Source organism: Heterodontus francisci, chromosome 11 (assembly GCF_036365525.1).
Source record: "Heterodontus francisci isolate sHetFra1 chromosome 11, sHetFra1.hap1, whole genome shotgun sequence".
In the NCBI taxonomy this organism is placed as follows: domain Eukaryota; kingdom Metazoa; phylum Chordata; class Chondrichthyes; order Heterodontiformes; family Heterodontidae; genus Heterodontus; species Heterodontus francisci.
Window position 1 is genome coordinate 89,907,133 of NC_090381.1, and position 21,637 is coordinate 89,928,769.

Genomic DNA, 21,637 nt, shown 5'->3' on the forward strand with positions numbered 1-21,637 from the left:
ACCTGTGCTCCAGAACTTGCTGCACCCCTAGCCAACCTGTTTCAGTATAGCTACAACACTGGCATCTACCCGGCAATGTGGAAAATTGTCCAGGTATGTCTTGTACACAAAAAGCAGGACAAGTCCAACCTGGACCATTACTGCCCATCAGTCTACTCTCAATCATCAGTAAAGTGATGGAAGGTATCAAGCAGCACTTGCTTAGCAATAACCTGCTCAGTGACGCTCAGTTTGAGTCTGGCATCAAGGAGCCCTAACAAAACTGAAGTCAATGGGAATCGGGGGAAAACTCCCCGCTGGTTGGAGTCATACCTAGCGCAAAGGAAGATTGTTGTGGTTGTTGGAGGTCAATCATCTGAGCTCCAGGACATCACTACAGGAGTTCCTCAGGGTAGTGTCCTAGGTTCAACCATCTTCAGCTGCTTCATCAATGACCTTCCTTCAATCATAAGGTCAGAAGTGGGGATATTCGCTGCTGATTGCACAATGTTCAGCACCATTCGCGACTCCTCAGATACTGAAGCAGTCCGTGTAGAAATCAGCAAGACCTGGACAATATCCAGGCTTGGGCTGATAAGTGGCAAGTAACATTTGCACCACACAAGTGGCAGGCAATGACCATCTCCAACAAGAGAGAATCTTACCATCTCCCCATGACATTCAATGGCATTACCATTGCTGAATCCCCCACTATCAACATCCTAGGGACTACCATTGACCAGAAACTGAACTGGAGTAGCCATATAAATACCGTGGCTACAAGAGCAGGTCAGAGCCTAGGAATCTTGCAGCGAGTAACTCACCTCCTGTCTCCCCAATGCCTGTCCACCATCTATTAAGCACAAGTCAGGAGTGTGATGGAATACTCTCCACTTGCCTGGATGGGTGCAGCTCTAACAACACTCAAGAAGCTCGACACCATCCAGGACGAAGCAGCCCGCTTGATTGGCACCCATTCACAAACATTCACTCCCTCCACCACCAACGCACAGTGGCAGCAGTGTGTACCATCTACAAGATGCACTGCAGCAACGCACCAAGGTTCCTTGGACAGCACCTTCCAGACCTGCGACCTCTACCAACTAGAAGGACAAGGGCAGCAGATGCATGCGAACAGCACCACCTGCAAGTTCCCTCCAAGTCACACACCATCCTGACTTGGAACTATATCACCATTCCTGCACTGTCGCTGGGTCAAAATCCTGGAACTCCTTTCCTAACAGCACTGTGGGTGTACCTACCCCACATGGACTGCAGCAGTTTAAGAAGGCAGCTCACCTCCACCTTCTCAAGGGCAATTAGGAATGGGCAATAAATGCTGGCCTGGCCAGCGATGCCCACATCCCATGAGTGAATTAAATAAAAAAGAATTAACAATATTGTGTACGCTTGTTCTTGTTTTTCTGTAGGACACAGAATAAAATAAAAATATCTAAGAATTGAAATCTATAGATGTAAGTAATATGCATGTACCTAGTATGTATGTGTATGTTATGTACCTATTTTTACTTATTTGCAATCCTATAGGAAACAGGTATAGAGAGAGTGATGAGAGATCTGCGCATCTTCCGTATTTTTGAGGGAACCAATGACATTCTTCGATTGTTTATTGCGCTAACTGGTATTCAAGTAAGTTCTGACTGCTTACTGTACACTATAATGTAGTAATACTATATCAAAGAACCTATACCTATCCCGTACAAAATAATGTACTTACATCTTCCTGTTCCATTGGCTATTAATAGTATAGTGCACTTTAATTCTCCTGGCTACCCAAAATCTCTTGTTCACTGCCTCTCCTGACCCAGTTTTTCCCACTGCAACTCTTTATCAAGCCACTAGATGGTGTGCAAGAGCAGCTACACTTGTGATTTTCTTTCCTGAGCATGCTCCATTGGCCCACACTTCTTGGCACAAGTAAGATCAAGAACCTACCATATAATGGATTATTACAGATATAAATTTGGCTGTCCTACTGTATAATGTATTTGTAACTAGATCAATGGTACTATGTTTCGCTCCATGCGAGATTTGCCGTTGACGTTTACTGCTGTGCCTTTTCAAAAAATAGTCTTTTCAATATAGTTTAAAGTTTATTTTTCTATCCACGTGGTGTTTATGGGCTAGATCTCTGCCTATTCAGAATCAATGAACGAAAATCTGGTTTATATCTGATCAGTCTTTTCTTATGAATGATGCAATGGCAAATGTATTGATGCTTTGAAGCACTGTGCCATGAATTCAGGGTCAAACCCCCATGATATCCCACATGGTCAATTCCCAGCTGCCATTGGCAGGAATTGTAGAGTACCTTGGATGGTAAGAATTGATTTCTGCCAATATAAGAAGCCTTGATCTCAAAATGTGCTGTCAAATGTAGAACAAAGGTAAGCTGCTTGGGAAGGACACTAATAACGCAAGATGCACTTGCTGGTAGGGAGAATTGGAGAGCAAGAAACTACTGCCTAGACTTTGTTTGCTTCCTACCAGCCTTTTACATAGCAATATTGGCAAAATTCTGGGGGTCAGGTCACTTATCCATATTATCAACCAAGGCATGTGGAAATCCAGAAACGCAGAACTAAAGAAGCTGGAAAAGGAAAGTTGATCTTTATTTTTCAAAAAGCAACAAATTTCACCTTTTGCTATTTCAGAATGTATTCTTACTTGAAAGAGTAAGCATGCTGTGTGAGTAGTATGTTGATGAGCTATATTAATGAATTCAGAATGCAATGTGCTTACTGATTTTTATTTTGCAACATGTTTCTAAATATGACGTAACAGAAAACTGGAGATTACTTTAAAAAACTGCAGATGATCATGAAGAATCCGTTCAGTAATCCTCGAATACTAATGGAGCAAGTCATCAAAAGAACTAAGCGGTATTGTGAGTTCCATTGGAGTAACCCAATAATTAAGAGAGTTTAGACCAACTGGGAAATCCAAGGTCAAATCATAGACCTGGCTGGCATTTGACTTTAGTTGTCCCAAAACTGTAAATTTTCCTGGTGTAGACTGGGTTATCTGCTGGAGTGGAGAACTGGTAGGTGCAGATTTTTTGAAGTAGATTTGAACTTTCCCTGCTGGGTGATATACTCACGTTATGAATCGACCATCCATTATTCATCCTGTTAGATTTACTTTCAATTGACTTCAATGGGGAGTAAAATTTGATGGGCTGATCAGATACTGTCAATTTTCTGCACAGTGCTAGTTATCTACCCCTTGATATCTTGCCTTTTACTAGTGACAGGAAAGATAATGGGTATATGAACAGTAGCATGGAGGGAGAAACATTTGGGACTGTACAAATGACCAATGCATTTCCCAGTATCAGATCCTGTACATATGCTACTTTTTCATACAAAACATTGCTTTTCACCTCAACAATTCTGAACTCTTTAAAACCTAATTCTGTTCAAAACTTGAATACTGCCTTCCTATCTGTGAACCTCTTCCAGTACCTTCCTCACACACTTCACATAATATAAGAGTAAACTTGGCCTCTTTCACCTCTAGTTTCCAATTTCTCTCTCTATCTGTTCCTGTCTCTCCCTTTTGCTGCACCCTTCCTTCTCTCTATTTGTCTATCTTGCTCAATGCTTTTCCAGCTCTCCTCTTTTGTTTCTTCTGAATAGCGTGTATATTATAATACATACTCTTCCTCTTCCATTACCCTCCGCTGCAAAAATATTGGCCTTTTATTCCTGTTGAAATTGACCCATTGCACAATTTTCCACACAACTTCCAAATGCTGTTACCCTTTCCCTCCCTTAGTCTTTCTTACCTCCTACAGACCCAAGTGTCAAGTTGTGGGGGATTCAACGATGGTAATGCCATTGACTGTTAAGGGGAGGTGGTTAGATTCTCTCTTGTTGAAGATGATTATTGCCTGGCATTTGTGTGGTACAAGTGTTACTTGCCACTTAAGTGTCACCTAATCACTAATTCCTGAACTTTGATGGCAGACTTCAAAGTGAACATTGGCCCTTCACCTTGGTTTTTAGTTTAAAGGAAAGTACAGTATATACCAGGCAAATAAGAGCAATTCATTTCATACTATTTGGCATGTATAAATGTCAGAGTCAGCTCCTGTAAATTCACAGTACAAAGTAGGCCAAAAAAACACATTCACATTGATTACAGTTGGGTTTGTGTATGTGTTTGAATATCTATTTCTATTCCTACTAATATACGCAATCTAAAATCTAATCATCCACTCACATCTGAGATGGTAATCCAACTGTATGTCTCAGTGCCAATTTTTGTATACAATATAAGATAGTTAAAGGTCTGCCTTTCAAACTACCTCTACTCAGTTACTCATTTTACTCACCAGGAGTCACTCTTTGCTGACTATGTGATGTCCTGTAGCGATGATATTTTTTATAATGCTCCTGCAGCTTGTGGGATAGCTGAACCCACAGTGAAACTTTTACATGATGTCACTGTTAATAAATTCATTTTGTGAGGACATATTTGTCAACTAACTTTTTAAATTCTGGCAGTTTTTAAATGATCCAGCAGCAGAGGATCAAATAGTCATTTAAGTGATCATTGCAATGTGACTATTTTTGACACATCTTCCTGATCTACTTAATAAACTCATTGCTTCAGTTTGCCAATCGGAAGAGCCACTGTAGTTTACATTGTACTGACAGTTTTTGGAAACTTGTCGCTAACTAAATGGCAAGTAGTTGATATTTGCCATTGGGTTTCCTAGCTACCTCTGCCTGTCAGGAAATTAAAGGTTCATAATCAAATCTTCCATCAAGTTGAAACTTACTGGCAGAAGATTTTTTTAAATACCACACACATGCAATTACTAGTCAAGTGTTGGCACTTTTATAAAATTGAGCATTTTAAGCTTCAATTGTGAACCACATTGAGAGGAGCCACCTATAAGCTTGGTTCTGTTGAAACTACTTATGACAGAAATGGAGGACAGAAGAAAGGCAGGTGGGTATCAGCCCTGGTTTTTAATGACTGCTGTCAGATTTTCCTCTCGCCTGTTGGTTCAACTGCCTTGTAAAAGCAACAGAATAATTTTGCCAACAGGGAAGCTGAAATTCCCAATACTCAAGTCTTACATCCCAGATACAGTTCTGAAAACAGTTTTTTTTAAATTCAGCATTCTGTAATAGTTATTTACGGGTTAATTTTTCTTGTAAGTGACATGAAGTAAAGAGATGAAAGATGTAGATCATCATGTCAGTTGCAGCATGTGTTTTAATCTCTTCCTTGCATCCACAGAAAACTGGGCATGTCCACTGGTCTATCGCTGAGGAATGTAATGCATCCTGATCTGAGGGCGAGTTGGTATTTGGTAACGATTTCTAATACTATAATGAATACAATATCACTCAAAGGGACTATCAGGCCTGTGGTTATTTCTTAGGCAGATCAGTTTGTAAAACAGCATGCACTGAAACTTTACCTTAGTCGCTATAGGGGTAAAATAAAAGCAAAATACTGCAGATGCTGGAAATCTTAAATAAAAGCAGAAAGTGCTGGAAATACTCAGCAGGCCAGGCAGCATCTGTGGGGAGAGAAGCAGAGTTAATGTTTAAGATCTCTGACCACAGACCTGAAACATTAACTCTGCTTCTCTCTCCACAGATACTGCCTGAGTTGCTGAGTATTTCCAGCACTTTCTGTTTTTATTAGCTATAGGGGTAGTTTGTTCTATGATGGGCACCTTATGCACTGAATCTGTGGATACTGTAGTTGAGAAATTCCTCAGCACTCTTCCTGCTCCAATGCCATTACTTTGTTGAAAGTCTGGCGGAAACTCCATTTACAGAGCAGGACTAACTTTGAGGAATTTCTCAGTCCATCTGCTTCACTTATCTTTATTTTAATATATCATGCAAGTATTTTGAATGCAAAGTGGGAGAGAAAATAATATTCCAATTTTGTTTTTAAATCTGATTATTCTATAAAATTAGCATTCTGATTTTTAAAATTCTCCCACCTCTAACATATGTGAACCTCTCGACCTCTCTACCTCTCTCTCCTCCTTTAAGATTCTTCTTAAAACCTACCTCTTTGATGAAGTTTTTGGTCACCTGTCCAAATATCTGCGTATGTGGCTCGGCGTCAAATTCTGCTAATAACACTCCTGCGAAGAAGCGCCTTGCAATGTTTTACTATATTAAAGGCACTCTATAAATGCAATTTCTTGTTGTTGATACATCATGCCAATCAATGGTGCTCAATTTTGTTTTCGGCAGGACTTTAAATTCTGACCCAAGCTGGCAAGTCTTTATGTTTCTTGGGGAAAACAGCAAAATTCTTGTAAAAATTTCGTAGCTCATTGATTGCAGATGAAGCCTCTCTATGTTAAAATCTCTTTTGAAACATATCCACTGTACAGTTAACACAATCCAGCCTGACCTCAGATGAAACTCTTACACATCAGAACCACACTGACCTGCTACCTCAATTAATTTTAATGGCACAGGGTGCTATCATTTTGAAAAGTAACCCTGCTATTTTCTGCATTAACACTTCACAGATGACGAACATCCTGGCTAATCTGTTGATCAAAGACCCTTGCTTGTGTCTTTCAGTCACTTTACTCTAGATCTTCATTTTTAGTTTATTAGGGCAAGCAAGATATCTGGCACCTTAAGTTTAATTTGTTCAAAAGCAGCCACTTGCCATATATAGTATACATTGTTTGATCAGAGTTGCTTGGTGTGTTATTTTCAGGCAGACAAGAAATAAGCAAATCAATATCAGGTTTAATATAACACAGGCAATTTGATATAAAGTGCTTAATACGTTCCCACCAAGCAATTACAGATTGAAAATCTGGGTTTATGCATTTAAAATCTTAAAAGGATATAACACAAATGTTTCATGGCTTCAAATGATGGAACTCTGCTTCTGAAACAAGTGCAAGCTATGTTTTACCTAACCTGGACTTTTTGATGCTATTTTCAGCTACTTGAGTTGGGAATACTGTTTTTCCCAGTGCTAATTTCTCCTACCTTGTTTAGCCCTCCTCTCAAACAAGGTTCAAACTAAAATTGGGCTTTATGCTTCACAGGTGGGGGAAGCTGTTGACCACTTTGGAACATCCATTGAAGATCTGCTATTGAAATACAGAAAGGAAATAATAAGTAAGTGTTTTGCTGCTCATGTGATGCAAAAATAAGTAAAATGTAAGGGAGCATTTGATGGAATACTGGGTGTCCATCTGTGCGAGATGCATCATTGACTTTGTCAATGTCGAAAGTAGCTTTATAGAAGTGTGAATATATTTTCCTGTGAGTTATTCATTGTTGAAGCTCCACTGCCTAATGTTCCTGGTTGATAACAGCAGGCTCCTACTTGGTGGCGGAAATCCTGCAGCACTTACAGCTTCTGCTGTGCTCCTACTGTGCCCCATAAAAGAGATCGAACCCCACATCTCTCCACAGATGCAAACTGGCCTACTGTGTGTTTCCAGCATTTTCTGTTTTCATTTCAGTAAAATCATCATGCCTTTTTGGGGGAGTAAAGGGCTGCCCTACACTTATCTGATGTTTTTCCTCATCTAACTCCCACATAGTTAGCAGCTACCTTGTTAAAAAGTATGTTCCCAAACAGAAGTAACAATGATAGGTGACTGAGAGCTGAACTTTTCGAGATATAACATAATAAATTCTATGGAAAAGGTAGATCTGGAAAGTTACTTGAAACTAAACCATGAAAGTAGGACAAGAGCTCCTGGTTCAAAACTAATAAAAGCACTGATAGCAAGACATTCTTCACATAAAGGGTAATTAATACATAGAATAGTAGAAGTGAAAAACATGGATTTTTTAAAACGCAATTAGATGCCTTGATAATGGGATGAGCTAAGATGACAAATAATTTTCCTCAACCTGATCTATTTTGTGATCCAGGTTTTGTTCTATGATTTTAAAATCATTTTCTAGCTTTATAGCAACTTTTTTTAATTGCATGAAATTGAAGTTACTGTTAAGAGGTGGACACATGCAACGGTTATTTCATAAAGGCCTTCTTACTGATGCCTTGTAACTCCAGGTAAGTTGGGATTGAACATCCTGGATAGTATGTTATGCTCTCTCCCATGGTGAGTTTGGAGGCAGGGAGGCCATTTAATCAGGTGGGATGGTGGTGGGTGGTGACCCCACCACCTTCTTGCCTCCACCTTGATTAAGTCCGTGACGGAAAGGCCCATGGACAACCTTCCTGCCCTGGCGCCAATTGAGGCCCTTAAGGAGCAATTAATGCCCAATTAAGGGCCTCTTCCCGTCACTGCCGGTATTAACCCAGCAGTGCAGGCCTGTTGCCATGTGGCGAGTGCGACATGCACCTGTACGGGGTTGCCTGTGGTCTCCCGGGGGGTCCCTCCTTCTCAGGCACAGTGTCTGATTGAGGGACCTGGCATTGGGAAGGGGGAGGGCTTCTGAGAGCCACAACCCTGTCCTTGCTGCCAACTCACCTACACCCTATCCCCCATGAACCCCACCCCACAAAAACCCTCCCGCTATCACTTAGCTCTGGCCCTGGCCGCACCCCGATCCTGGGTCTCCGGTTAGTATTGTTCCGGCAGCAATCGCCATCTCCCTGGTGGTGCTGCTGAGCAAAAGGGCTACCGGCAGCTCTAGGCAGGCAGGACTTCCTGTCCCTGGGGTCCTGATCCTGGGAAAGGCCCGGAGGTGGACTGTTAATTGCCTGATTGACTCATCATATGGCATGCCTTCCCCAAAGGAGGCTACACGGGTCTCCCACCGCATCTTCAGCCCGCGGCTGAGACCACGTTACCTCTTTAAAATTCCCCCTACTGGGTGGGAATACTGCTTTGTAAATGACTGTGAAATTTGACTGAACATCAGCATATACATGAAACGTGTCTGAAGACCGAGGAACATGTATCCCGATTTTAATCTGGAGTGTGAATTGGTCATGTGGCGAGCTGGGTGAGTGCAAAATGTCCCTGACATTGCTAACAGAGACAGAGACAGAACGAGAGAGCGAGGAGCACGGTGGAAGTGAAGGTTTAAAAAGCGCGCCAAAAGCCCAGATCAGAGACCGGAGACAGAGCAAGAAAGAGAGGAGTATGGCGGGAGCGGAGAGCGAGAGAGCAGCACAGCTGGAGAAGCAGGAACGGAGCAGCGAAAAATCGAAAAGTGACATCAGAGTGATGGCACAATCAACAGAGAGAGCAGGGAAACAGAGAGCCGCCAGGGTGAGTATACAGGTAAGCTTTTAATTTAATTTAAATCAAACATAGCATCAAACATCACAGATAAACAGGTAGGTGATTGGTTTGGGAAGAAACTACCTGTTTGGTGAGTATCTGGTAAGTGATTAAGATCCATTCTAATCCTAACATTTAAAATAGTAAAGGAACTAGTGGTAAGCTTAATAAATATATATATAAAAAAGGAAATTAAAATAAATAATTGAATAAAATAATTAAGTAGTTAATTAAAACACATTAAGGATGGCAGGACAGCTGAAGTGTCACAGCTGCAGCATGTGGGAGCTCCTGGATGCCAGTGCGATCCTGGGCAAACACGTCTGCAGTAAGTGTTTGCGACTCAAAGAGCTTCAGCTCAGAGTCATTGAACTGGAGTCTGAGCTGCAGATACTGCGACACATCAGGGAGGGGGAAAGTTACCTGGACATTTTGTACCAGGAGGCAGTCATACCCCTTAGGAGAGGGTCTTCTGATTTGGTCAGTGGTCAGGGACAGGAGAGTGTGGCTGCAGCTGAGGCAGGTAAGGGGACCCAGAGGGCAGGAGTGCAGGAGCCTCAGCCTTTGCGATTGTCCTAACAGGTTTGAGGTTCTTTCTGCTTGTTTGGATGAGAGTGGGGGCTGCAGGGTGGATGAGCAATCTGACCATGACACCATGGTACAGGAAGCCATTCAAGTTGAGGGAGAAAAAAGGAATGTAGTGATAGTAGGGGACAGTGTAGTTCAGGGGACTGACACTGTTCGCTGCAGCAAAGAGCAAGAGTCCAGACGGCTGTGTTGCCTGCCCGGTGCCAGGGCTGGAGAGGAACTTATAGTGGGAGGGGGAGGATCCAGTCATCGTGGTCCATGTAGGTACCAATGACATAGGCAGGATAAGGAAAGAGGTTCTGCATAGTCAGTATGAGGAACTAGGCGCCAAATTAAGAAGCAGAACTTCAAAGGTAATAATCTCTGGATTATTACCTGAGTCACATGCAAATTGGCATAGGGCTTAGAGAAGTTAATGCATGGCTCAAAGACTGGTGTGGTAGAAGTGGGTTCTGGTTCGTGGGGCACTGGCACCAGTACTGGGGAAAGTGGTGGCTGTACCGTTGGGACGGTCTACACTTAAACCGTGCTAGGGCTGGTGTTCTAGCGAGCTGCATAACTAGGGAAATAGAGAAGGTTGTCAACTGAATAGTGGGGACAAGGGATCAAATTTGGGAAGACATGGTAAAACAAGGAGTAGAGACAAGGCAAAAGAGAAAGGTATTAATATGGGTAATGATAAACAGACTGTGACAGGAAGGGACAGAGTGTACAAATCTAAGAGTAAATTAACAGATAAGGCTAGAGGTTACAAAAAAGTAAAAGGACAAAACTAAAGGCTCTGTATCTGAAAACAAAACAGATGAACTGAGTGCAAACAGAAATAAATAAGTACAACTGATAGCCATTACAGAGACATGGCTGCAGGATGGCATAGATTGGGACCTGAATATTAAAGGGTACATGGCATTTAAGAAGGACAGGAAGCTAGGAAAAGATGGAGGGGGTGCTCTGTTAATTAATGATGGCATTAGCAATAGAGAGGGAGGACCTAAGTTCAGGAGACCAGGATGTAGAAGCTGTTTGGGTAGAGATGAGAAATCATAAAGGCAAGAAGTCACTTGTGGGAGTGGTGTACAGGCCACCTAACATTAACCACACTGTAGGCTGGGGAAGAAAGGAAGAAATAATGGCAGCTTGTCAGAAAGGTACAGTGATAATTATGGGGGATTTTAACCTACATATAGACTGGAAAAATCAAATGGGCAGAGGTAGCCTAGATGAAGAGCACATAGAATGTTTTCGGGATAATTTCTTGGAACAATACATTCTGGAGCCAACCAGAGAGCAGGCTATACTAGACCTGGTATTGTGCAACGAGATAGGATTAATTAATGACCTCATAGTTCAGGCGCCCCTAGGTGGCAGCGATCATAACATGATTGAATTTTACATTCAGTTTGAGGGAGAGAAGAGTTGGTCCAAGACTAGTATTTTAAACTTAAATAAGGGCAATTATGAGGACATGAAAGCAGAGCTAGCTAAAGTGAACTGGCCAATCAGGTTAAGGGATAGGTCAATGGAGATTCAGTGGCAGACATTTAAGGGGATATTTAGAATACACAGAATAGATACTTTTCAGCAAGAAAGAAAAATTCCAAGGGTGGGACCCGCCATTCGTGGTTCATTAAAACAGTTAAAGATAGTATCTAAGTTAAAGAAAAAGTCTATAATTGCGCAAAGATGGGAGGCATTCTTAAACCGCTGCTCTCTATAACACATTTAAACAGTAAAAATCTGATTGACTAATCCTTTTGTTGTTTAATTATACATCATTATCTTTGCACTGTATAAAAAAACTGCTGCTGTTCACATTCTCATGACAGATTTAAAACAGGAATTTACTCTACATGAAATCTTCTCTTCTTCTTTGGCCTCCTTGTCTCGAGAGACAATGGGTAAGCGCCTGGAGGTGGTCAGTGGTTTGTGAAGCAGCGCCTGGAGTGGCTATAAAGGCCAATTCTAGAGTGACAGACTCTTCCACAGGTGCTGCAGATACAATTGGTTGTCAGGGCTGTTACACAGTTGGCTCTTTCCTTGCGCTTCTGTCTTTTTTTACATGAAATTGTAAAGGTATTCTTACACTTTAAATGTCTGCTGAGGTGCACCAACACTCTGTTATAGTGCCCCTACTGACTTAAGGATTTTGTTGTGTTTATGACCTTTCAGCATTCCAATAAATAGTACAGCCACAATGAGAAATGTTTTGTAAAAGCAAAATACTGCGGATGCTGGAAATCTGAAATAAAAACAAGAAATGCTGGAATCACTCAGCAGGTCTGGCAGCATCTGTGGAAAGAGAAGCAGAGTTAACGTTTCGGGTCAGTGACCCTTCTTCGGAACTGGAAATGTTTTGTGCTGGCCTGTCCGCTATCAAGGATGCTATTCTGAGATGAGATTATTTCTATGATTACTTTTGTCTTCTAGTAATATAAACTGACGTACTTCTTTCTTAGTGTGGAGAACGTTCCTGTAGCTCAGGGATGTCCAAGCCTTTCATCTTTGTGGGCCGCACAGGCACACAGCCCGGAGTCTCTGGTTCCTCCTATAAAGTTTAAATTCATGTTAATTTGTGCAAATCTCAAATTGTGGTGTTCTGATTTGGGATATATTCATCACTGACAAAATCGTGCTGAGAATAGCTCTTTGCAAACCTCTGAGTTCTCAAATTTCAAACAGGACATATCAGAAAATATGGGATATATACAGGAGGAGGAGCGGTATTGGAATTAATCCTAGGGAATGAAGCTGGATAAGTGGTAGAAGTGGCAGTGGGGGAGCATTTCGGGGATAGTGACCATAACTCTGTAAGATTTAAGGTAGTTATGGAAAAGGACACAGAGGGACCGGAAATAAAATTACTGAACTGGGGGAAGGCAGATTTCAATATGATAAAATAGGATCTGGCCAAAGTGGGCTGGGAGCAGCTTCTTGTAGGAAGGTCTACATCAGACCAGTGGGAGTCATTCAGAAAGGAAATAGTGAGGGGTCAGGTCCAACATGTTCCTGTAAAGGTGAAGAGTAGGACCAACAAGTCAAGGGAACCCTGGATGTCAAGGGATATAGAGGATTGGATAAGGGAAAAAAAGGAGTCTTATGGCAGATTCAGAGCGCTGAAAACAGCGGAGGCCCTAGAGGAGTATAGAAAAGTGTAGGGGATACTTAAAAAAATAATTAGGAGAGCGAAGAGGGGACATGAAAAACACTGGTGGGCAAGGTAAAGGAAAATCCCAAGGCATTTTATAAGTATATTAAGGGCAAGAGGATAACCAGGGAAAGAGTGGGGCCCATTAAGGACCAAAGTGGCAATGTGTGTGTGGAGCCGGAGGACATAGGTGAGGTTTTGAATGATTACTTTTCATCTGTGTTCACTATAGAGAGGGACAATGTAGGTGTACTGATCAGGGAGGGGGAATTGTGATATACTTGAACAAATTAGCATTGAAAAGGAGGAAGTATTAGCTGTATTAGCAGGCTTAAAGGTGGATAAATCCCCAGGCCCAGATGAGATGTATCCCAGGCTGCTATGTGAAGCAAGGGAGGAGATAGCAGGGGCTCTGACACAAATTTTCAAATCCTTTCTGGCCACAGGAGAGGTACCAGAGGACTGGAGGACAGTGAATGTGGTACCATTATTCAAGAAGGGGAGCAGGGATAGACCAGGTAATTATAGACCTGTGAGTCTAACGTCAGTGGTAGGGAAATTACTGGAAAAATTCTGAGAGACAGGATTAATCTCCACTTGGAGAGGCAGGGATTAATCAAGGATAGTCAGCATGGCTTTGTCAGGGGGAGATCGTGTCTAACAAACTTGTTTGAATTTTTCGAGGAGGTGAGTAGATGTGTAGATGAGGGTAAAGCAGTTGGTGTAGTCTACATGGACTTCAGTAAGGCTTTTGATAAGGTCCCACATGGAAGATTGGTTTAGAAGGTAAGAGCCCTTGGGATCCAGGGTAATCTGGCAAATTGGATCCAAAATTGGCTTAGTGGCAGGAGGCAGAGGGTGATGGTCGAGGGTTATTTTTGCTAATGGAGGCCTGTGACCAGTGGGGATTGGGCTGGGACCTTTACTGTTTGTAGTGTACATTAATGATTTAGACGTGAATATAGGAGGTATGATCAGTAAGTTCGCAGATGACACGAAAATTGGTGGTGTCGTAAATAGTGAGGAGGAAAGCCTTAGATTACAGGACGATATAGATGGGCTGGTAAGATGGGCGGAACAGTGACAGATGGAATTTAATCCTGAGAAGTGTGAGGTGATGCACTTTGGGAAGACTAACAAGGCAAGAGAATATACAATGGTTGGTAGGACCCTAGGGAATACAGAGGGTCAGAGGGACCTTGGGGTGCTTGTTCATAGATCACTGAAGGCAGCAGCACAGATAGATAAGGTGGTTAGGAAGGCATATGGGATACTTGCCTTTATTAGCCAAGGCATAGAATTTAAGAGCAGGGAGGTTATGTTGGAGCTGTATAAAATGCTGGTTAGGCCACAGCTGGAGTACTGTGTACAGTTCTGGGCACCACACTATAGGAAGGATGTGATTGCACTTGAGAGGGTGTAGAGGAGATTCACCAGGATGTTGCCTGGGCTGAAGCATTTCAGTTATGAAGAGAGACTAGATAGGCTGTGGTTGTTTTCCTTGGAGCAGAGAAGGATGAGGGGGGACCTGATTGAGGTATACAAAATTATGACGGGCACTGATAGGATAGATAGGAAGAAACTTTTTCCCTTAGCAGAGCGGTCAATAACAAGGGGCATAGATTTAAGCCAAGGGGCAGGTGGTTTAGAGGGGAGTTGAGGAAAAAATTTTCACCCAGAGGGTGATTGGAATCTGGAACACACTGTCTGAAGGGGTGGTAGAGGCAGGAACCCTCACAACATTTAAGAAGTATTTAGATGAGCACATGAATTGCCATAGCATACAAGGCTGCGGGCCATGTGCGGCAAAATGGGATTAGATTGGATGGGTGCTTTATGGTCGGTACAGGCGCGTTGGGCCGAAGGGCCTGTTTCTGTGCTGTATAACTCTATGACTCTATATAAGTGCACAAAAGACTGAGTTGCCTGAGCTTCAGACTGCCAGATTTTGAGGACTGTACACAGTTCTGGGGCTGCAGTTTGGACATACTGTTATAGCTGTGTACAACCAAAGGTCTGCACTAACTTCTTGCCGTTTTTCAGATCAGCAGTTTTTATTGAAGAAAGTTGCTGATGCAGCCATTGATATTTATGCCATGTCTGTGGTCATCTCCAGGTAAACTCCTGAAATACAATTTGTCTCATGATAACACACTTAAATATACTCCAAACTGTTTGGCGCACACACCAAATAGGGTCCATGTCATTCATTATAAAACACTATCTCTCTTTGATGTAAAATAGTTAATCTGTGTTTAACAGAGCTCTCTATAATATATCCTGAGCCCTGCTGTGGAAAATCTTTAGTCAAACCATTGCTGAGTTGTTTCTGTATTTCGCTACTTGGATGGGTGGAAAAGCTAACCCATGTAATTCTGCAGCTCTGAATGTTTTGACTAGCTGATAGGATGCTAGTCAGAGATAGCAGCCTAGGAATTGAGCCATGCAGCACCTGTTTTTTGGCCGCTTTCAGAATATAACATATAGCGGGGTGACTGTCTTTGCATTTATATGGAAATAATCCAGTCAAGGCATTGGTGATGTAAACTGCCAGTGTTTTAGCCTTGCAGTTTATAGGGTAAATTATATGGAATTGTATCCATGCGCTAGCAGGAATTTGGGCACAAAGGTTAAGCAGACTGCAGGATTTCCCATCAGGTGCATAAACTAGGCTTGTAGTCCCTTGATTTCGACATGGAAAGCCATATATCCAAGCTTGCTGGTGAAACAAAGTTAGGTCACAGCAAAATAGTGTCGAAGGAGCATAGGATTGCAAAGGAACATTGACAAAGTGATTGAGCAAAACTGTGGCAGATAGTGTTTAATGTGGGAAATGTAAGGTCATCCATCCACTTTGGGCCTAAGAAAGATGTATCAGAGTATTTTCTAAATGATGAGAAACAAGGAAATGTGGTCAAGCAGGGAGATTTGGAGATTCATATGCAGGAGGTCAGGTGTTCAGTTTTGGCCACCGTACCTGAGGAAGGATATACTGGCCTTGGAATAGGTGCATTGCGGATTCACCAGAATGATACCCAAGGGAGAAGGGTTAACTTATATGGATAGATTGCATAGACTAACTTTTATTCCCTTGAGTATAGAAGATTAAGGGTGATCCAATTGAGGTGCTTAAGAAGATTAGAGCATTTGATAGGGTAGCTAGAGACTATTTCCTCTGGTGAAACAGGCTTGATGGGCTGTATGGCCTAATCCTGTTCCTATATTCCAAGTTCCTAGGCAAAGATCTATGTTGGGAATAAAAATTCCTCAAATTTCCTGTTGTGGCTTCATCAGAATCACTGGAGTGTTATCCTCTCAATACTCTATTTTATTTTGGTAACTTATTCTGAAACTTATTCTTCTCTTGTACTCCAGGGCATCTCGTGCTCTCAACCAAGGGCTCCCATCAGCTCAACATGAGAAAGTTCTTTGTGAAACCTGGTGCCTTGAGGTGTGATTCATGTACCATTGTTCTCTGGTAGAAACTCAATTTTAGCAAATGGTTGGTGCTAGTCTTTTTAAACAGGGATAGATATTAAGGGGGAGAAATTTGTCTGGCCTGTAGTTGGTCAGGAATTGTGTGGAGCAATTGATCCACGTGCCCACTCAAGTGGGCAAGGGGTCTGATCATTATTTGATAAAAACAGATGAACTGCCTCTGCTACTTATGCTGCTTGTTGGCAGTTTATTGAATGGATGGAGGCTGATATTGGGCATCACTAATACCATTTAAAGGGGAGGCACAGGCAACTTAAATTTTATTGTGAGCATTGAAAATGGCAGGAACAGCTGTACTGTTAGGCTGTTAGGGCCCCCAGATTCTCAGATGTTGTACTGTAGAGAGGGTTTGTAAGAGGAGGGAAGTACTCCTCCAAATGGTGGGTTGGGGGAGGTGGTGAGGATGCGGGGCAGAAGGGCCTCCAGCCAAGTATCCCGCAATAGGTGGTTGAACAAGTCAATACCAGGAACATTGCACCGAGGACTGACTGATTTGTAGGTAGAAGTTTCCTGACCTGACCAAGACCTAAGGTAAGAATCTGAACTCTCCTAAGTCATCTCTTATAAAATGACCTGCAGATCAATTTGACTTTTAGCATTGCTGTTCCATACGAACGTAGGAACACAGGAGCAAGCTATTCAGCCCATCGAGCCTGCTTCGCCATTCAATATGATCATGGCTGATCATCCACTTCAATGCCTTTTTCCTGCATTATCCCCATATCCCTTTATGTCATTGGTATTTAGAAATCTGTCAACCTCTGCTTTAAAAGTACTCAATGGGCTGAACTTTACGCCATCTCAGCAGGTCGGATGGTGGCGTGGGGGCAGCGTAAAATTGAGTGGGTGGCTCCGGGAGGCCGACCCATCCCGCTTCCGCCTCCGGTCAACTTTACAGCGGTTGGGTGGGCTGTGGGGGAGAAACGGCCCGCCTGCCTGAGGTCAATCAAGGCCCTTAAGTGGCCACTTAACGGCCATTTAAGGGCCCTCACCCGCCTCCACGGTTGTTTTACTCGTGGCAAGTGGGTGTGCTGGGGACGTGAAAGGCCGCCCAGCGAAAGCTGCCGGCCTTTCTGCGCCCCGGGGGGGACCATGGTAGTTGGGCACAGGGTACCTGATTGACGGCCGCCCCCGCCTCCCAACCCACCCCCAGGACTTAAGATGCCCCCCTCCCCCCAAACAACCACTCCAACCTCACCAGGGAAGGACCGATCTCCTTGGTGAGGCAAGCCCAACTTACCTTCATTCCTGGATCCCTGTCGTCGGCTGGGCTGCAGTCCCAATAGTGGCCACTGCTCCCGGTGGTGCTGCTGGGACTAAGAGCTGCCAGCCCACTGATTGGCTGGCAGCTCGCTGAGGCGAGACCACCTTGCCTCGGGACAATTAAAGCCCAGGAACTCGTAAAATACGGGACGGATCCCCAGGCTAGGCGGAAGCGTGTTCGCCACCGACTTTTACGTTGGTGGTGAATTCCCATTCACCTAAGGTAAAATCCAGCCCAATGACTGAGCTTCCAAAGCCCTCTGGGTAGAGAATTACAAAGATTCACAACCGTCTGAGTAAAAAAATTTCTCCTCATCTCAGTCCTAAGTGGCTTCCCCCTTATTTTGAACTTGTGTTCCCGGCTCTAGACTCCCCAACCAGGGGAAACATCTTACCTGCATCTACCCTGTCTATACCTTTAAGTATTTTGTAGGTTTCAATGAGATCACCTCTCATTCTTCGAAACTCTAGAGAATACAGGCTCAGTTTCCCCAATCTCTCTTCACAGGACAGTCCCACCATCCTGGGAACAAGTCTGGCTCCAGCAGCTGATGGGGACGAATGCTCCTCCAGATCCTCCTTCCACTTCACTTCCCTCTGACCCCACCCCTTCTGATCTGACCCCTTGCCGTGTATTCACTATACCCTTTGACCTCCCCCACTCTGATGCTGAACGTTCTACACTCAGCAAAGGTCTCAGTTTTATCCCCTTACGTCCCCACCTCAATGAATTTCGCACTCGGCATGATGTTGAGCTCTTCTTCCGTCGCCTCCGCCTCCGGGCTCACTTCTTTGACCAGGAGTCCTCCCCTCGACCAGCAGACCCATTCACCCGCCTCCAGCATTCTCCCTCTACCTGGACCCCTCCCCCTGGCCTCTTACCCGCTCTTGATCTCTTCATTGAAAACTGTCGGCGAGACATTGTTCATCTCAATTCCTCTGCCCCCCTCACTCACTCTAACCTGTCCCCCTCTGAACTTGAGGCACTCCGTTCTCTCAGGTCTAACCCCTACATGGTCATCAAACCTGCAGACAAGGGTGGTGCTGTTGTGTGGCGTACCGACCTCTACCTTGCAGAAGCCCAACGCCAACTCACAGGCACTTCTTCCTACCTCCCTCTGGATCATGACCCCACCACCGAACATCAAGCCACCGTCCAAAGGACTGTCACTGACCTCATCTCCTCTGGAGATCTTCCCTCTACAGCTTCCAACCTCATAGTCCCGAAACCACGGACAGCCCGCTTCTACCTCCTTCCCAAAATCCACAAACGGGTCTGTCCCGGCAGACCCATTGTGTCAGCCTGCTCCTGCCCCACTGAACTTATTTCTTCCTATCTTGACTCCATCTTTTCTCCGCTGGTCCAGTCTCTTCCCGCCTACATCCGTGACTCTTCTGACGCCCTACGTCATTTTGACAATTTCCAGTTTCCTGGTCCCAACCGCCTCCTCTTCCCTATAGACGTCCAATCGCTCTACACCTCCATCCCCCACCAGGACGGTTTGAGGGCTCTCCGCTTCTTCCTTGAACAGAGGCCCAACCAGTCCCATCCACCACTACCCTCCTCCGCCTGGCTGAACTTGTTCTCACATTGAACAACTTCTCCTTCAACTCCACTCACTTCCTTCAAGTAAAAGGTGTTGCTATGGGTACCCGCATGGGTCCTAGTTATGCCTGTCTTTTTGTGGGATATGTCGAGCATTCTTTGTTCCAGTCCTACTCAGGCTCCCTCCCCCAACTCTTTTTCCGGTACATTGATGACTGTATCGTACCGTTTCCTGCTCCCGCCCCGAACTGGAAAACTTTATCAACTTTGCTTCCAATTTCCACCCTTCTCTCACCTTTACATGGTCCATCTCTGACACTTCCCTTCCCTTCCTCGAATTCTCTGTCTCCATCTCTGGGGATAGGTTGTCTACTAATATCCATTATAAGCCCATCGACTCCCACAGCTACCTCGACTACACTTCTTCACACCCTCCCTCCTGTAAGGACTTCATTCCATTCTGCCAGTTTCTCCGTCTTCGACGCATCTGCTCTGATGATGCTACCTTCCATGATGGTGCTTCTGATATGACCTCCTTTTTCCTCAACCGAGGATTCCCCCCACTGTTGTTGACAGGGCCCTCAATCGTGTCCGGCCCATTTCCCGCACCTCTACCCTCACCCCTTCCCCTCCCTTCCAGAACCGTGACAGGGTTCCCCTTGTCCTCACTTTCCACCCCATCAGCCTCCATATCCAAAGGATCATCCTCCGCCATTTCCGCCACCTCCAGCGTGATGCCACTACCAAACGCATCTTCCCCTCCCTTCCCCTGTCAGCATTCCGAAGGGATTGTTCCCTCTGCGACACCCTGGTCCACTCCTCCATTACCCCCACCACCTCGTCCCCATCCCATGGCACCTTCCCCTGCAATCGCAGGAGGTGTAATACCTGCCCATTTACCTCCTCTCTCCTCACTATCCCAGGCCCCAAACACTCCTTTCAGGTGAAGCAGCGATTTACTTGTACTTCTTTCAATGTAGTATACTGTATTCGCTGCTCACAATGTGGTCTCCTCTGCATTGGGGAGACCAAACGCAGACTGGGTGACCGCTTTGCGGAATACCTCCGCTCAGTCCGCAAGCAGGACCCTGAGCTTCAGGTTGCTTGCCATTTCAAAACTCCGCCCTGCTCTCATGCTCACATCTCTATCCTGGGCTTGCTGCAGTGTTCCGGTGAACATCAACACAAGCTCGAGGGACAGCATTTTATTTACCGATTAGGCACACTACAGCCTACCGGACTGAACATTCAGTTCAATAATTTCAGAGTATGACGGGCCCCCCATTTTACTTTTATTTTTAGCTATTTTTTCTTTTTTACATTTTTTACAATTTTTTTTGTATGTTTATTTCATTTCATCTTAGTTTGTTCAGTTTGCTTACCCACTTTTTTTTTCATGTTTGTACTTGCTGCTGTACAATCTGCAGTCCGTTAACACCATATCTGTACTAATGCTTTGTCTTTCAACACGCTATTAACATATTGTTTGCCTTTGCTCCATGACCTTTTGGTCAGCTGTGTGGCCTTGTCCAATCTATACCTCCTTTGTTATCTCTTGCCCCACCCCCGCCTCACTTGCTTAAAATCTTTTACATTTCTTATATCTTCCAGTCCTGAAGAAGGGTCACTGACCTGAAACATTAACTCTGCTTATCTGTCCACAGATGCTACCAGACCTGCTGAGTTTTTCCAGCACTTCCTGTTTTTATTTCAAAAGTACCCAAAAGCAAAATATTGCGGATGTTGGAAATCTGAAATAAAAACAAGAAATGCTGGAACCACTCAGCAGGTCTGGCAGCATCTGTGGAAAGAGAAGCAGAGTTATCGTTTCGGGTCAGTGACCCTTCTTCGGAACCTTTGACATTTCTAATATTTGTCAGTTCCGAAGAAGGGTCACTGACCCGAAACGTTAACTCTGCTTCTCTTTCCACAGATGCTGCCAGACCTGCTGAGTATTTCCAGCATTTCTTGTTTTTATTTCAGATTTCCAGCATCTGCAGTATTTTGCTTTTATTCTGGTGAACCTGTGTTGCACTCCCTCTATGACAAAAATATCCTTCCTAAGGTAAGGGGAGCAAAACTGCACACAGTACTCCAGGTCCAGTCTAACCAAGGTTCTATAAAATTGAAGCAAGATTTCGCTACTCCTGTACTCAAATCCTCTTGTGATAAAGGCTAATTGCTTGCTGCACCTGCATGTTAGCTTTCAGTGACTTATTGACAAGGACACCCAAGTCCCTTTGTACATCTACACTTTCTACTCCCTAACCATTTAAGAAATATTCTGTACATCTGTTCCCCCTAACAAAGTGGATAACCTTACATTTTTCCCATTATATTCCATGTTCTTGCCCATTTACTTCACCATGTTCTTGCCCAT

General features: G+C 43.9%; 1 protein-coding gene across 10 annotated transcripts in view; it reads left to right on the forward strand.

Moving 5' to 3' along the window:
- Nucleotides 1–21,637, forward strand: part of LOC137375375 (very long-chain specific acyl-CoA dehydrogenase, mitochondrial-like) — a 106,906-nt gene that overhangs the window by 79,346 nt on the left and 5,923 nt on the right. For 8 of the 10 annotated variants that reach the window (XM_068042468.1, XM_068042470.1, XM_068042464.1 and 5 more), the window contains 6 exons: nt 1,528–1,629; nt 2,785–2,882; nt 5,254–5,326; nt 7,055–7,127; nt 14,994–15,066; nt 16,326–16,401. In XM_068042468.1, coding sequence (XP_067898569.1) covers nt 1,528–1,629; nt 2,785–2,882; nt 5,254–5,326; nt 7,055–7,127; nt 14,994–15,066; nt 16,326–16,401 — 495 coding nt within the window. The remainder of the gene's footprint in view (nt 1–1,527; nt 1,630–2,784; nt 2,883–5,253; nt 5,327–7,054; nt 7,128–14,993; nt 15,067–16,325; nt 16,402–21,637) is intronic. The other 2 variants (XM_068042472.1, XM_068042466.1) reach the window with 2 other exon arrangements.